Genomic DNA, 15,999 nt, shown 5'->3' on the forward strand with positions numbered 1-15,999 from the left:
GTGGGGTGGGGGAAACTTACATTGCTTTTTGGCCATTTGCCTTCGGCCATCGTACACAGCAGCTGGGCTGCGCACCGAACCCCTGATCCCGAAAGAGGTTGAGCCACATTGTGAAAAGAGATGGGGACAGGCGGAGAGCAGGATTCGAGCCGAGGATGCAGCTAACTAATGGACCGCATGAGAAAGAAGGCAGATCTCTGTCAGGGAGCCCCCATATCACACTCCCCCCCACTCCTCCAGTCAGCAAGGCTGGGAAGAGATCCAGGGAGCGCTTTGCTCTGTGACCTGAACCCCCGGGAAGCAGGAAACACTCTCTAGTCACTCTCCTCCTCCTGAGGAGCAGCAAAGGGGGGGTGGGGGCTGGAGGAAGGAGGGAGGGAGGGAGGGAGGGAAGGAAGGAACAAATATCTCCGAATGCTCTGGTCAGAATTAGCAACAGAAACACCTCCAAAGCCTCGTAGCTCCTCCTCCCTCCTGATTTTGGCACGTGAAAAACCAGGTGAGAGATGAAGTGGAGGACATCGCTGAAAAAGCAGCAGCAGCAGCAGCAATACTATTAATGCTACTAATACTACTAATACTACTAATACTACTAATACTACTGCTGCTGCTGCTGCTGCTGCTGCTACTACTACTACTACTACTACTACTACTACTACTACTACTACTACTACTACTACTACTACTAATAATAATAATAATAATAATAATAATAATAATAATAATAATAATAATAATAATATAAACACCAGACAGAATCAATCAAAATTATAAAAACATTGACTATTATATCCTTATTCTTATGCTTACTCAAAAATATCAGGCACTGTCAATCAAAAAAATTGACTGGTATTATATAACAGATACATGTTTTAAACAAAACATTTATTATTATTATTATTATTATTATTATTATTATTATTATTATTATTATTATTATTATTATTATTATTATTATTATTATTATTATTATTATTATTATTATTATTATTATTATTATTATTATTAATTACATCCCCATGGCAGATTGGTGGCTCTAGTCCTGAGAATCTCAGTTGGGGAGGTATTTTTCCAGGAAACACCTGGAGAACAGGAGTTTTGTGTGTCTGAGGGCGTCTTACCTAAAAAGGCCGCAGGAGATTTCTTTACGGGGTCGCCCTACGGAAGGGACCTTTCCCTGGAGTGGGGGTTTGCTATGATGCAATGGGTAGATCCGGTCACAAAAGAGTTTTGCATACCACTTGGGACACACACACACACACCTCAGCCCTAGAAGGCTTGCGTCTCGAAAGCACAGAGGGGACAACACCCAGGATCAGGATCAGGATCACATTCTCCCCAAATTTTATATTTTGGGAGGGAAAACAAGGAGCCCGACATTGCAGGACTGACTTCCCTATGTGAATGTTGACATCATCTTTTTAGCATATTTAACAGTCATGCAACAACCCATGATTTCCTAATTCATATCTTTACATGTTACACACATTTGCTGCTCAATTTGCTGAAGGCAAAGGCCACCCCCGCGCTTCACCAAAATGATGGCCTAGATCCTGCGCCTTAGTATGGTAAGGGACACGAGGGCAGGCCCAGGGAACCCAGGGGGACGTGGCGAGTCAGCTCCTTCGTAGGTCCAATGGATTCAAAGGCACCTACTTGATTCAAATGCAACTTACTTTAGCATAGTAAGGTGCGGCTAGAGAAGGCCCATTTGAGCCCATGGAACATATGGAAGAGTTGACTCACGGAATCCCCATGGATTCCATAGGCCTACTCCAGTGCAAGTGATTATGCAAAACCACATGATTTGGGCCATTCATTCGTTTGCATGTCTCCCCTCTGTTTCTGACTTCAGTTCCCCCGCCCTCCAAGGAATGGGGTACAAGATCCAGGAGTGGGGAAGCATTCGAATTAAGGCTGAGGAAAGAAGGGACTCCCCTCCTTGAAAATCTACTCAGGTTGGCCTAATCCTGGTGCCCCAGATGGCTGGTTCTTTCCCCCACCTTTTGACCCCCAACTAATTTCTGCACTGGAGGGCCGTAATTTATAAGGGGAAGGAGTTAAGTTTAACAAGTGCACCTTAAATAAGACAGGATGCTGATGATCGAAAACATCAAAAAGAGTGCGCCAGAGAGTTGTGTGGAATTTTGCACCATTTCCTAGCTCTGTTTCTAGGACTGATGGTCACAAATTCAGAGAAGGCCACGTGCACAGACCTGCCGTGTAAAGCTTCCACAGGGTTAATTTCAACTCTTGTTTCCTTCTTTAAAAGGCTCACATATTTTGTCAGCCGCTCAGAGAACGATGGCTTTGCACGTTCGGAACCCGTGCACGAAAAAATGCGGGTCCACTTGGAGCAGTTTCCCCTTATATACGAAAACATTATTATTACTCATTAAGGGAACGAGGTCGAACCAGCCTTAACCCTGCCATCATGTGCATGTTTTCTTGGGAGTATGGCTCACCGACTCCTCAGCGAGGCTTTTTTCCCAAACCGAAACATAACGGGAGTAGCGTTACATAAGAATTATGGGCTAGATCCAGGACGAGACTGAAGACACGCTAAGCCGTATCAAATTCAGGAAGCCTCACAGCATTACCAAAGCCAACCACATTGTTCAATCGTACTGATTTTGCATTATTTCTGCATTCTGACATCCCTCATGATTTTAGGCATTCCATTGGGACTTATATAGCTTGTGTATAGATCCGGCCTCAGTGGGTTGTAAATGTAGTCATGCTTTGACGGGTGTGATTGGTAATACTTCCAAGTTAACAGCGATCCTAACAGAGTTTTCAAGATGTCAAGATATTCAAGCAGTGGGTGACCATTGCATCTTCCCAGTCAGGTTCCACGGCCAAACTGGGATTTGAATCAAGGCCCCCTGAATCCTAGTTGAACCCTCTACCCATCACACCACACTGACTTTCTGTACTTAGCAAAGCCCTCTTGCAATAAATGGAATTGAGCTCAATTTGAAATCAACGGGATTGGTGGTTTAGCCAGAGAGCACTTGCTTTGCTTTCATGAGGTCCCTGCCGTGATCCCCGATAGCTTTAAGGAAAGACTCTTCCCCCAAATCCTGCAGAATTCCTACCCACACAATACCGGGTTAAGCAGATCTGATTCACGATCTGACTGAGTATAAGACAGTTTCCTACGTCCACATGACTCACGTGTCCCATGGATTCAAATCCAGCTATGCCCAACCCTAAGGCTCTTCTCTGTTAAAGGCCATCTGTGCAGCTGATGGCCAGAAATCTCATCTGCATTCAAAGCCTCCCATCAAAGCTTGCAGATTCTTCCATCAGTAGCTCTGCGGCGCTAAAAAATACGGTTGTCAGCACAGATTTCCAAAATAGGACTCAAAAAGGTATGCCATCATCCAACTCCTCCTGTAGATACTTCATAAGGAATGGCTTGTGAAGAAATGGCGGTGGCCACCACCTTTTATAGCTTTACCCAGGAGTCACCTCCATAGGACTTCAGTGAGATGTTGTAAGCGAGCCTAGCCACGATTCTGGCCATCTAACAGGGCTCCAAATTTTCATTCAGTTCTGGATGTTCTGACTCTCCTCTGTCAAGAGAATATATGAATCTTCTGGTATCTTTCGTTCCTATTTTCTTTAGGGTTGTTGTTTTTTTAAATGGGAAAGAAATCTAGGTAGCCATTATGGCTAGCATTTGTTTTAAAATGACAGGTTTCAGAACTGGATTTGCCCCAGAAGAGGTTTTTGGGACAAACTTCCTCTTTACGCCTCCTCCCAGGAGCTCGTATGCATCTTATAATTATTCATCAAGACACCTCAAATTTGTTTGGAAAACCTTCCAAAATACAAACATGCACTAGTGATAACATAATAATATTTTTTTTAAAAAAAAGATTTTTAAAAAGGCATTGTCGCTGTCGGGCCAAAAGAGAGCAGATGCTCCATATACTAAGCACTGCCTCCCCCTCAGCAATCTGCCAAAATCTTCACAATGAGAGGAAAGTGATTCATCCAGGTGGCAGTGAGGTATTTCGCCAGTTGCCAGGCAATGCCCGTCGCTGTTATTTTGGGGACAAACATGTTCAGATCTTACAAGGAAGATCAGAGATGTTAAAGGGGGGGGGGGGAGAGAGAGAAAACAACAACCCACCAGCCCCACATGTCTGTCCGCCCATTGCTTCCTTTCACGACTCCTTCTCCCACCCCTTTCGGGCCAGTTTATATCATTCCTTCAAGATCAAAAGCAGACAAGAATCGAGCGACATACTCTTCTGTCAGGGCGACATCCATTCCCGAGGCTGCACACTTTGAGAGGCATTGCAAATATTCCAAATTGTCTCACTGGAAATTATTTTTTTAAAAACCCATAAAAACACCCACCCATCAAACTTCATGAGAGTCGTCACAAACACCTGTTCCTTCAGATAGCCAACAAGCGAACAAGCCAAAATCCAGACACCTGTCGGCTCCGGCAACGGCCGGTGAGCCTGTGAAGAGTGATATTTCTACGGGATTATCTTGTAACTGCCCCTGGAAATCTGGTTGTTAGTATTGCTGCTGCTATTTTTTATTATTATTATTATTATTATTATTATTATTATTATTATTATTATTATTATTATTATTATTATTATTATTATTATTATTATTATTATTATTATTATTATTATTATTATTAATTATTATTATTATTATTATTATTATTATTATTATTATTATTATTATCATCATCATCATCATCATCATCATCATCATCATCATCATCATCAGGGTTCATCAAGAAATGGCCAGCAGCCTTTCCCCATCACTGACATTTCTCACTGGGGTCTGATCCAGTTTAAGGCTCCAACTGGGGCAAATTTCATTCATTTCAAAGGGCCCTATCCGTTACCAGGTAAAACTATACCTGCAGCCCACGTGTATACAGGCATACATATAGAGCATGCAATAAATACCTGCTGGGAACAGGTGAAGGAAAATGTGGGAGGCTGGGTTCCCCCCCCCCCTTCCTCCTCAATCACCAGAAAAAAACTAATGATTTTGAAAAGATCAAACAAGGCTGCATGAAGGCTGCTTTCACATATTTGGGGTTTCCCAAAGAAGCCCTATAACCGAAAAAGATGCTCTTTCTAGGTCTTCTTGAGCTCTGCTTTGCTTCTTCCCTGAGGCTGCCTGTCTTGGGGCCATAATTCTGGACAATTGTGTTTCTTTCTCAGCCACTGTTGCACAGAGAGCTGAGCAAAGCCCTCCCCTCCAATCTCATATAATACACAATTCAGCACTTCATTCCCCAGGAAATCGATGCAAATTAAGTCACCCTAAGCTGCCCATCTGGGAATCTTGTTATCTCTGTGGTAGGCAAAGATTTTTCTTTTTTTCTTTTCTTTTCTTCCTCTGTTCTTCATTCCCCCCCCCCCTTTCTCTCGGCTTCCTACCTCCATGCCAGCTTTGAATGAGCCAGACACTGGGAGACCAAGAGAGAGAGAGAGAGAGAGAGAGAGAGAGAGAGAGAGAGGATCACTGGTAGAGAGAAGTGTATTTCAAAAGCCAAAAGCAAACAGACTCTCTCTCTTCTCTCTCTCTCTTCTCTCTCTCTCTCTCTCTCTCTCTGCCAGCCCGCCTGCCAAAATGGGGAAGCCCACACTGACCCCTGAAGCCCAGCTGGCTGGACTTGCTTCTGTTGCCTGATGGAGCCGCCCCAAAAGAGATGGGGGTGAAGCCAGAACTGAAAGGGTCAGGGTGGGGTGGGGTGGGGTGGGGGGAAGGCCGGGAGGTTTGAGGATTTGAGTCACATTGTCAAGGCAACGCAATTAAATAAATAACTCCCCCTCTCCCAAAGGCTTCCTCATCCCATCCAGCCCATGCTTTTAATAAAATTCATTTTCTTCCTCTTTGCTGAAATCCTGACCCAGCAGGGGAATCTTCATCCGTCCCTCTCTCTCTCTCTCTCTCTCTTGCCATTCCCTTTATTAAAGGCACTGGCTTTCCAGAGATGGGGGAATCCTTTGAGGATTAAACAGATCTCAGCACCACCATCCCGCCTAAGGGAGTCATTCCTTCCCCTTTGTCTTTCTCAAACGATGGTATCGCTTTAAAGGAGGACTATGCATCCCATCCTCCTTACAAGGCAACCCCCCCCCCTCTCTCTGTCGCACACGCACAGAAATCCCAGCCTCCCTCGGATCACCAGTAGACCCCCAAGCGTCGCTTTCGGTGGAGACGCTGGCAGGTCCAGCAATCAATATTCCAGGCAGAAGCCGGACTCTGGGCTGAGATTCCAACATGTGCAGCGTGCATGCGCGCACCCAAACACACGCGCACACGCGCGCGCGCATGCACACACACACACACACACACACACAAACATATATATCTATAGATTCAGCAATCCATCAATGAATCAAGAATGAACGGGCCATTAAAGCAGATCCACTTACAGGCATACTTAAAAGACAAGACATGACAAAAGATTTATGGAGAGATAATATACCAACGTCATACAGATCACAACGAGGCCATGTTGAATCTCTTGGTGGCTCGCTCTGTCTCCCCCCTCAGTAAAGTATTTTTTTTTCCTCTGTGTGTTTATGGGGATAATTTTTTTCCGTTTACTGTTCCCCCTTTTTTTGCGCTCTCGCTCTCTCTCTTGCTCTCTGGATGGTTTTTGTTTGTCAATTCGGATTTTTCCCTCCCTTCTTCTCCTCCTCCTCCTCCTTCTCCAGAGGTGGTTTTGTGCTTGTTTTTTTGTTTTTCCTACAGCCGACGGGTCGCCTCTTCCTCCTCCTCAGCGTGGAACCATCACCGCGTCAGAAGCGGAGAAGCCGGAGCCCAAGACGGAAAACCCAAGGCGGAAGCCAGAGAGATGGAAGGGGGGGGGATTCAGTTGAAAGAGGAGGGAATGGCAGGAGGGGGGCTGGGTGGGTGGGAAATGAAGAGCCCGGGCGGGGGGGAAGAAGGCCAGGCCAGGCCAGGCAGCAGGTCCATTCAGCGGGTGCCCAAGAAGAACATGAGGATGACATTGACCAGCAGCAGGACCACGATGACGGCAAAGACCACCACCGTCTGGACATCCAAGGTCATGGTGCAATGGAGAACGCTGTAGTGCTCCAGGTGAGGAGCCGGGAGGCCGGGCGCTGTCAACGTCTGCTCCGTGAGACTGTCCATACATCCACCATGCTAGAAGAGAGGAGGAAGAGGAGAAAAAAAAAAAGAGGCAAGGAAGCGGCGGCGGCGGCGGCGGGGGGGGGGGAACCAGCCAGGCTCTCCCTCCTCTGGCTTTCTCTCCCCCCGAGGGGGTCTTCTCGGCTGGGCTCTCCGGCGGGTTGGTGGTGCCTTTGGAGAAGCGGCGGCGGCGGCGATGGGGATCTGCGGGCGCGCCGGTGCCTGTTGCTGGCGGGTCCTCCTCTCAATCTCTCTCTCTCTCTTTTGCTCTCCTCTGTTTCAGTCTCTCTCCAGCTCGGAGCCGCGGCTGGGACCTGCGAGGGAGAGCGGCCACCGCGGCATCCCCCAACCAGTTGAGCCCCGGAGCTAGATGCACCAGGAAGGAAAGCAAGCAGGCAGGAAGGAGGAGGAGGAGGAGGAGGAAGAGAGTGAGGGAAGGGGGGGTGGAGAGAGAGAGAGAGAGAGAGAGAGACAGGGAAGGAGGGAGAGAGGGAGGGGAGACAAGCCACCGAGGCGGGCTGGAGAAAGGATGCTTCGCGCCGGAGGGCCCTGCTCCGCGTCTGGGATGCGGCGGGCGCTGGTGGTGCTGATGCTGCTACTGCCCACCCATCCGCCCCGTTCCGCTCCTGCAAGGGCTGGGCTGCCTTCGCTGGCCGGGTGAGCGTGACGGCGCTGCCAGCCCTCCGCGTCTTCTTCGTCTTCTTCCTCCTCCTCCTCCTCCTCCTCCTCGCCGCCGCCGCCGCCGCTGCCGCCGCTGCCGCATCTCTCGGCGCCAGGCGGGCGCGCTCGCATACTAATCAAGGGCCGGGCGCCCCCCCCCCCCATGGCGAGGAAGGGGAAGAGGAAGGAAGAGGAAGGGCTGGGGGGGTTACTCGGCGGCGGCGGCGGCAGGCCAAGAGCCGGGAGGGAGGGAAGGAAGGAAGGAAGGAAGGAAGGAAGGAAGGAAGGAAGGAAGGAAGGAAGGAAGGAAGGAAGGAAGGAAGGAAGGAGCTGATGATGAATGGAAGGAAGGAAGGAAGGAAGGAAGGAAGGAAGGAAGGAAGGAAAAGAGAGAGGGAGGAGGAGGGGAAAGATGGATGGATGGATGGATGGATATTTGGAAAGAAGCAGGTGATAAAGGGGAGAAAACCAGGGCACTGACAATCTTACACACACACCCCCCGCTGCTCTTCCTTCCTTCCTTCCTTCCTTCCTTCCTTCCTTCCTTCCTTCCTTCCTTCCTTCCTTCCTTCCTTCCTTCCTTCCTTCCTTCCTTCCTTCCTTCCTTCCTTCCTCTCCCTCTTCCCTCCCTCCCTCCCACTTCCCTCCTTCTCTTCCTCCCTACTTCCTCCTCCCTCCCTTTTTCCTTCCTTTCATTTGCAGCCCTTTCCTCTTCCTTCCGCTTCTCTCCTTCTTCTCCTCATTTCCCTCTTTCTCCTTTCGGTTCCCTCTTCCTTCCTTCCCTCCTTCCACTCTTCCATCCTCCCTCTCTCGCTTCCAGAGGAAGAGGCTATACCATGCCTTAAACAAAGCCAAAGGGAAGCGATTGAGACTTGGTGCAACAGACATCTGGAGATTCCCCCACCAGAGCATGAATGCAATAGCATGTCCCTGTCATTCCCCAACAGGTGGTACTCAGAGGTAGACACTTTCTGAAGGTGGAGGTTCCATTTATCTATGGTGGGCTAATTGGACCACTGAATACCCATTGGCTGATTCATCCACCCTTCAATCATTTTTTTAAAAAAAGTTTTTATAAGAATATAAGTGACACCAAAGTATAGAGTGCTCTTGATTATAAAGCCACCAGTGAGCCATGACCTGTTCCAATCAATCATCCTTGTGCCTGGGTTCCTTCTCACCCCACTTTGAGTCAGCATCCCATTTTTAACCATCTCTGTGACGCTTTGGGTCACTTTTCTTCCAACAGTCAATCAAACATTCAAATATATATTTGAAGGGAAAGGAATGGTTAAGGAGATGATTGCAAAATTTCAGACCGCAGTAAAAGAACAAGGAAATTGGAGCAAACCAGAGGAGATATATTCATGAAAGAAGCAAAGGCTTCTGTGGGCACCAATAACTTGCTTACTGAAGATGTTCCCCACTGCAGCTCTGCATGATTCACTGTTCTGGCTTTTCCTCCTTTCCATCAACCTCCAAGTTGGAAGGTCCTTCTGCCCCTTCTGGGCTCTGCTTATGAATCACTGACAATTTTAGGCGGTAAACAGCAGGGAAATTATTTTTCCTTTTAACACCACCTTCAGAAAAAAATCTCATTCATATGCAATTTAACCAAATTCAAGCAAATATGGTATATACTCATTTGTTCACACACACACACACTGCTTATTTATGGCAAGCCACTGCATTTCCATGGCAAATCAGGGAAAAAATAAAAATAAAAATCCTTCTTTTAAATTTGTCTAGTATGACCAGATAGGCGGGATAGAAATTAAATAAATAAAATAAATAAATTGTATGATTTCAAGTAAGCTGGTTGGATAACTCAGTAGTTTAAGTATCTGGCTTTGTAACTAGGGGTTGGGAGTTTGATTCCCCACAGTGCCTCCTGCGAATAGGGCCAGCCTGTATATCCCTGGGCAAGCTGCACAGTCTCAAGGCTGCCCCTAGAGGAAGGAAAAGGTAAAGCACTTCTGAGTATTCTCTACCTAGAAAATCCCTGAATAGGGTTGCCATAAATCATAATTGACTTGACCGCACATGATGATGATGATTATACTAGCTGGGATAGTTCAGTAGTTTAAGTATCTAGCTGCAGAGCCAGAGGTTGGAAATTCAGTTCTCCACGGTGCCTCCTGGGAGTAAAGCCAGCCTGGGTGGCCTTGAGCCAGCTGCACAGTCCCACAGCACCCCTAGAGGAATCGAACGGTAAAGCACTTCTGAGTATCCTCTACCTAGAAAATCCTGAAAAGGGTTACTGTAAGTCAGAATTGATTTGACAACACATGATTATTCTATAATTTAGGTGGAACTGGAGGGGGGGTATGTTTGGCATATGCCCCCCCATTTGAGCATCACCCACCCCAGCCAATGGGCTACTTTTCTACTTCCAAGCCTCTCTCCTGGTGAGACTCTCCCTGCATCTCCTGTGCTACTCCCTCCTCATCTCCCTTTTTTCTCCCTGACCTTCCCGTCCTTCGCCTGGAAGGGAGGCAAGGCTCCGAGGCCATGGAGAAAGGCACTGATTCATTATAGCTCCTAATCAGCTTACCTTCGCGCGGCATATTTTGTATTCATGACACAATTGCATTAACAGCCTGGCGAGAAGATGGGCGGCCGGACGAGGGCAAAATTGATGCTGTTCCATTAACTCATCCCAAAAATAGCCGATGAAAAAGGAAAGGGAGGGAGGTGGAAGTGAAAGGGTGGAAAAGGTGAGTGGCTAGAAAGCCACGAGGAAGCTGTCGAAGGAAGAAAGTTGCAGGAGGGGAAGGAAAAAAGATTACGGACAAGTGCAAAAAGAAAAAAAGAGGCAACACCGATAATGATGGTAATGATGATGATGACGTCATTGATCTAGATGGAGTTAAAGAAGCAGGGACTCTTATTGCCCTGCCAAGTTCGAACTAAAACCCAGAGCAGAGGCACCGTCTTTATGAAACAGGAATGATCATCGACTTCCTCCTGTTTGTAGGATATTTCTTGGGTTTCTGTTAAAGGTGTGGCAGAAGAAAACAGAGCCATGACTTCAGGGCTTTATATCTCTTTGTGTGTGTGTTTTGTAGGGGGGGGGGAAGGGTGATGATGAAAAGCTTTCCTTACTGAGCCTTGTTGCACAGTGGTTAAACTGCAGGACTGCAGTCAAGACTCTGTTCGCAACATGAGTTCAATCCCAATGAGCTCTGATAACTGGCTCAAGGTTGACCCAGCCTTCCAGCCTTGATTCTGGGAGTCGTACCCAGTCAAGAAGGTTTCAAAGTTCTGCTCCCTCCTCCTCCAACTTGGGAGATACCACCAATAGTCCCAAGGCTCTCCAGGCTATGGTTGAGTCTTGGACCCCATCCACCCAGCCCCTTGGGCTCTGCTTCACCTGAGACAGCTAGAAAAGAGTCCCCGATCCACTTGGGTGACCGCGCTGGCTTAAACTCTACAGCCAGCCCTTCCAAGGTCAGGGTTCTGCAGCTTTTAAAATCCCGGCACCTCACCTCTTGCCACCAGTGAATGTGGATAATGAAGTCTCTCAACCGGAGATCCTCATGGGATTTGTATCAGAAAGTGCTCTGTGTTCATCTCAGAGACTGTCCTCTTTGGTAGGAGATCAGGGGAAAAAACAACACCACTTTTTGTAGACTACAGTTCTCATCCAGCATGCTTTCTCAGCAGCCATGGCTGCCTGGGGTATTCTAACTGTAATCTAAATAATGTATTATTCATTTAATTATTATTTTTTAGAATTATTTATTTATTAAATAAAGTCATCTTAAACCTCTCAGCCCTTACCCTGTACTGTATCCCAGTTAGAACTGTTGGGTTTGGGTTTTTTTTTCCTTTTTAAAAAAGGATTTTGTAAAAGACATTCACCTTCTTAAAATCTGTATTTTTATTCACTATTATGGGTTAACAACCTAGCCCTTCTCAGTATCGAAGTTCGCTCTCATTCATCCGAGACTACAGACGGTCTATCGGTTCACAGCAGAGTGCTGATGGGCCGAAAACAGCAGGACGGATTCGCTTCGGCTAAAAATGCAGAACCGAACATGATTCAAAGGGAACGGGTGAGACACAAGACAAGGCAGACGTTGGCCCACTCTGTCATGCACTTCCCAAAGACACAGGGAACGGATTAAAGCCCTTAATGAAGCTAATTTCTGCACACATCCCCTGTTTTTGTGGCATCAAAGGGTTTCAGAGCCTCTCCGTCACAGTGGCTCCCACTTCAGTCGACTCTCCGTGATGCAGCTTAAGAAACACGGCTTTGTGGCTTTCCTCCACTCCAAAAAACCTCTTCTCTCTCATACAGATATTCCCACCCATGGGTTCTTTGAGGAAGAGTGCTTAGCTCATCCTTTCAAACAATAAAAATACCAAGGGACAAGCCAAACTCTTAGTTTCAACAAGAGCACACCAGTTGACTCATTGGGACTTAACCGTCCATTGGTTGATTCTGTAGGTCTACCTGAATATATTTATTTACTTACTGAAAATCTTTTTACCCCACCTTTCTCCTTCAGAAGGACCCGAGGCAGCTTACAACAATTAAAAGACAACATTGGAAGCTAAACGCAGCAAGTACACAAATCCTAAAAAGGATCAGACAAACACAACACAAAAAGACAGTGGATAAAAGCAACACCAAAACCACATTCAAAGCAGTAAAGCACAATCATCCGCGGAAGAGCCCCATTTAGGCAGCCAGATTGCCTGAAAAGTCTTGGCCTGCTTGTGGAAGGACAGCAAAGATGGGACCAGGGTGGCCTCCAGTGGGAGGGAGTTCCAGAGACTGGGAGCAGCCACAGACAGGGCCCTCTCCTGTGTCTCTACCAAGTGCACCTGTGAAGGTGGTGGGACCAAGGGGGAGGCCTCTCCCGATGATCTCAACACTGAGGACCAGCAACTAGGTGTCGCTCAGGTGTCTCCTGCTCCAACCCGGGCTGGTGCCCCATCCTCCCCTCTCACCCACTTCTCCTTCATGTGTGAACATCCTGTTGGAATGAACACCAACGTCTTGCCCAAAGACCGTACATCAAGACTTCAGCCGTAGTGAGCTATAAACCCATCAGCCTTAAATCCCCAGTCTTCTTGGGTAGACCTTGCTGACCCCACTCCATAGGACAACCTACTACAGTATTCCATTTGGTCACTGGATCATTGGGTGCGAGATTATCACATTTACCTGCTTTAATCTGGATTGGAAAAGTGTAGAAAGCTATTCAAAATAGACATGCTGTCCAGCCCCTACTGAAAATTAACAGCTTGAAGCGACTCTGAATGAGGAATTAAGTACTTAATAATTTTCTTAATAAAACTTCAGCACTGTTTTTAAGCCTCTGAGAACCTCCATGCCTTCGAGTACATGGAAGCACATCATGTTCTGCTAAGGTATTGATTTAAATTTATACCCCTGGCCCACCCAAGACTTGGTATAAAAATGTGGTGAGCTGATGTGGTTTGTAGCATTCACCAGGGATTAGAAATGTGACTTACGGGGGCCCACAGCTCTTGGGATGATGTTGGCTGGGGCATTTTGGAAGTTGGACTCCAAACCAAAAAGTCATTCTCTCAAGTTCTGTTTTGATAATGCATTTTTTAAAAAATCCTCATAGCAGAGCAGGAGAGCACCTGCATTGCACAGAGAAGATCTGGGTTCAATCCTGCTGATGTACTAAAAAGATCCTGGACACCCGGTAATCAGAAAGTCATTCCTCCCTCTGCAACCTTGCAGGTGTGTTGCTAACAGAAAGGTATGCCAGTCATGGCAGTAACAATGGGGCACAAGACCCTTCTTCTGTTAGAAATCTCCGTCTGCCAGCCGACATCAGAGATCTGCTAGCAGAACCGTTGGTTGGCCGAACTGGTCTGCAGCCTAAGTTACTTTTTCTGGACTACAGTGCCCAGGTCAACATGTCAAGCGCTGCAGGATTGTGGGAGTTCCTTATCCCCTAAAAGCACGGCTGACCCCAAACTCTGGATATACCGAACTGGGCTACACTATACAACCATTTTGAAAAAAAAAACACTTTGACAGAACCAGCAGCAACTGCATTTACATGACATTTTAATGTTTCAAGGCTGGGGAGAGAACTTTCCCCATTAAATCTCTCTCTTTTGTCTATAAAGCACCAAATCAAAGCAGGGGAGTTCAAACGATTTCTAATGAGCAGAATTTCAGTATTGAGCAAGGAGTCCCAAATGTACAGCAGCTCACAATCAAGGCCTCTTAAGGATGTGTGTTCCCTTTAGCAATTGGGGGGGGCAGTTACATAATAGAAAGATGCTCTGTTTTTGTTCCCTGAATCACAAGATCCTCCTTGTACTGCCTCTAAACAATGAAGACCGAAATGCATTTTAGAAGCCTCCCAGAACCTAACGGGGCTTAGTCGTTGCAGAGCTTAGAAACGCCACGAGCCACGCTGGCTCGAGGATTCTGGGGGCTGTAGTCCCACCAAAGGACTTTGCCATGCTCTGAGGATCAGGGTAAGTCAATGGCTCATGTGCTTTCATGCAGGTCACGCAACTGGCATCCTCAGTGAAGGCTTCAAAAGACAGTGCCCCCTGATTCTCCTGCAAAACCAGGCAGCTGGACTCAGGTAGATACACCAAACAAGACAGACCAATGGCATCTCAGGAGAACTAAAGGATAGTGCTGGTGGAAGAGAACCAAAGGGTCATTTAGTCCAACCCCCAAATAACACAGGGAATGCACATCTAGAGCATCCCTAAAAGGCAGCTTCTGTGTAGTAATTGTTGTGGAGAAAGTCTAATGTTTTGGACGACAACTTCCGAAATAACCGAACCTTTGTAGTCAATGGCTGTCTCCAAAAGAAATTATTGTTCCCATCTCTGCCTGGATAGAAATAACAGCCAGGGTTAACAAAACGTTAAATATATGTGGATGTGAAAGCTGAACAATGAGGAAAGCTGACAAGGGGGAGAGGGAACCCCGACTCATCTGAAATGTGATGTTGGAGGAGAACTTTACACATTCTGTGAGCCACCAGATAAGAGAAGTGGGTGCTGGATGATATGAAGCCCAAACTCTGATTAGAAGCTAAAATGATTAAACATAGGTTGTTGTGTTCTGGACAAATTATGAGAAGACAAAACTTTCTGGAAAAGACAATAATGCTAGGAAAAGTGAGAGGAAGTAGGAAAAGAGGAAGAACAAATAGGAGTTGGATTGACTCCCTAAGAGAACCAAGGACTGGAGTTTTGGAGTTTTTACTACTACTACTACACTGGAGTCCAGCCGTGCAGGAAACTAGCATGAACAGTCCAGAGATGAAGCAGTTTGGAAAACCAATGGAAATCGGAGCATTCAACTGTTCAACCACTGACTATAGTAGAAAGAGGCTCAGCAGGTTTAAAGCTGAGAAGTGAGGACCTCTTCCCTAGCAGTCATGCACTCTTCTACAGCTCACTCACTCTATCCTCCATGTCCCCTCCCCCAAATTCTGGGTAAAAAAGAAATAATAACTCTGGATCAGAACATGGATCCACCCTCAGGCCCCATCAGTCTTTCCCTCCTGTCCACTTCTATGTGACCAACGGACATGCACACACAGATATGTCTCTCAGAATCTCCCCAGCCAGGATTGACTCTTCCAAGTTCTTGAGATGTCTATACCTGGAAGCAACCCATAGATATATGGTAGGTTGGGAAAGAACTGCCCTTCCCAGGTTGGCTCGAAACCTAAAAATACTCCTCCACCACCATCACAAGGACATCCCTGGTGACCTTCCTTATTTCATTTAGATCTACTCGCTGTGTTTCCAACCTTTGGAGATAACCGCTTCCCTCCCAGCAGCATGATGACGACAACGATTTTAGAACTACAGAGTTGGAAGGGACCCAATGGATCATCCAGTCCAGCTCCTCTCAAGGAGACACAGTGGGGGAATCAAACTCCCAACCTCTGGCTTCACAGACATCTGCCTAAACCACTGAGCTATGGAGGAGCAGTTTAAGGGAACGGGTGCAGTTTGACCCAACACCTTCTTCCCTCTTATCTCTAGCGTGAGTGCAAGAGTTTTCATTGATTCTATTATTAAACCACTGGAAGTCAGAAACCCTTGTGAAGAACTCTAAGTTCTACCGGCAGGTCCTCATGTATCTTGCTTTCAACCAACAGTGAAGGGCCTTGTAATCCATTCCATAAATCAGTACCATTAAAGTGACTTAACCTA

General features: G+C 46.7%; 2 protein-coding genes across 13 annotated transcripts in view; both read right to left on the minus strand.

Moving 5' to 3' along the window:
* The window catches only part of ARHGEF9 (Cdc42 guanine nucleotide exchange factor 9), a 165,872-nt gene that overhangs the window by 83,927 nt on the left and 65,946 nt on the right, over positions 1-15,999 (minus strand). For 3 of the 12 annotated variants that reach the window (XM_078380688.1, XM_020784367.3, XM_078380691.1), the window contains exon 1: positions 6,482-7,156. The exons of 4 other annotated variants lie outside the window; for them this stretch is intronic. In XM_078380688.1, the coding sequence (XP_078236814.1) occupies positions 6,482-6,490 (9 nt within the window). In that variant the 5' untranslated portion in view covers positions 6,491-7,156. Of the gene's footprint in view, positions 1-20; positions 534-6,428; positions 7,157-15,999 lie in introns of those variants that run through there. 5 more of the 12 variants (XM_078380689.1, XM_020784369.3, XM_020784368.3 and 2 more) reach the window with 4 other exon arrangements.
* LOC140702341 (uncharacterized) lies at positions 6,665-7,155 on the minus strand. The gene has a single exon (XM_078380697.1). It carries the CDS (start codon positions 7,153-7,155, stop codon positions 6,976-6,978), a length of 180 nt encoding a protein of 59 aa, XP_078236823.1. The 3' UTR covers positions 6,665-6,975.

This window comes from Pogona vitticeps, chromosome 11 (assembly GCF_051106095.1).
Source record: "Pogona vitticeps strain Pit_001003342236 chromosome 11, PviZW2.1, whole genome shotgun sequence".
Classification (NCBI taxonomy): Eukaryota; Metazoa; Chordata; class Lepidosauria; order Squamata; family Agamidae; genus Pogona; species Pogona vitticeps.

Coding starts and splice junctions, on each gene's coding strand:
- LOC140702341 (XM_078380697.1), bottom strand. CDS start 7,155: ATGGACAGTCTCACGGAGCAGACGTTGACAGCGCCCGGCCTCCCGGCT.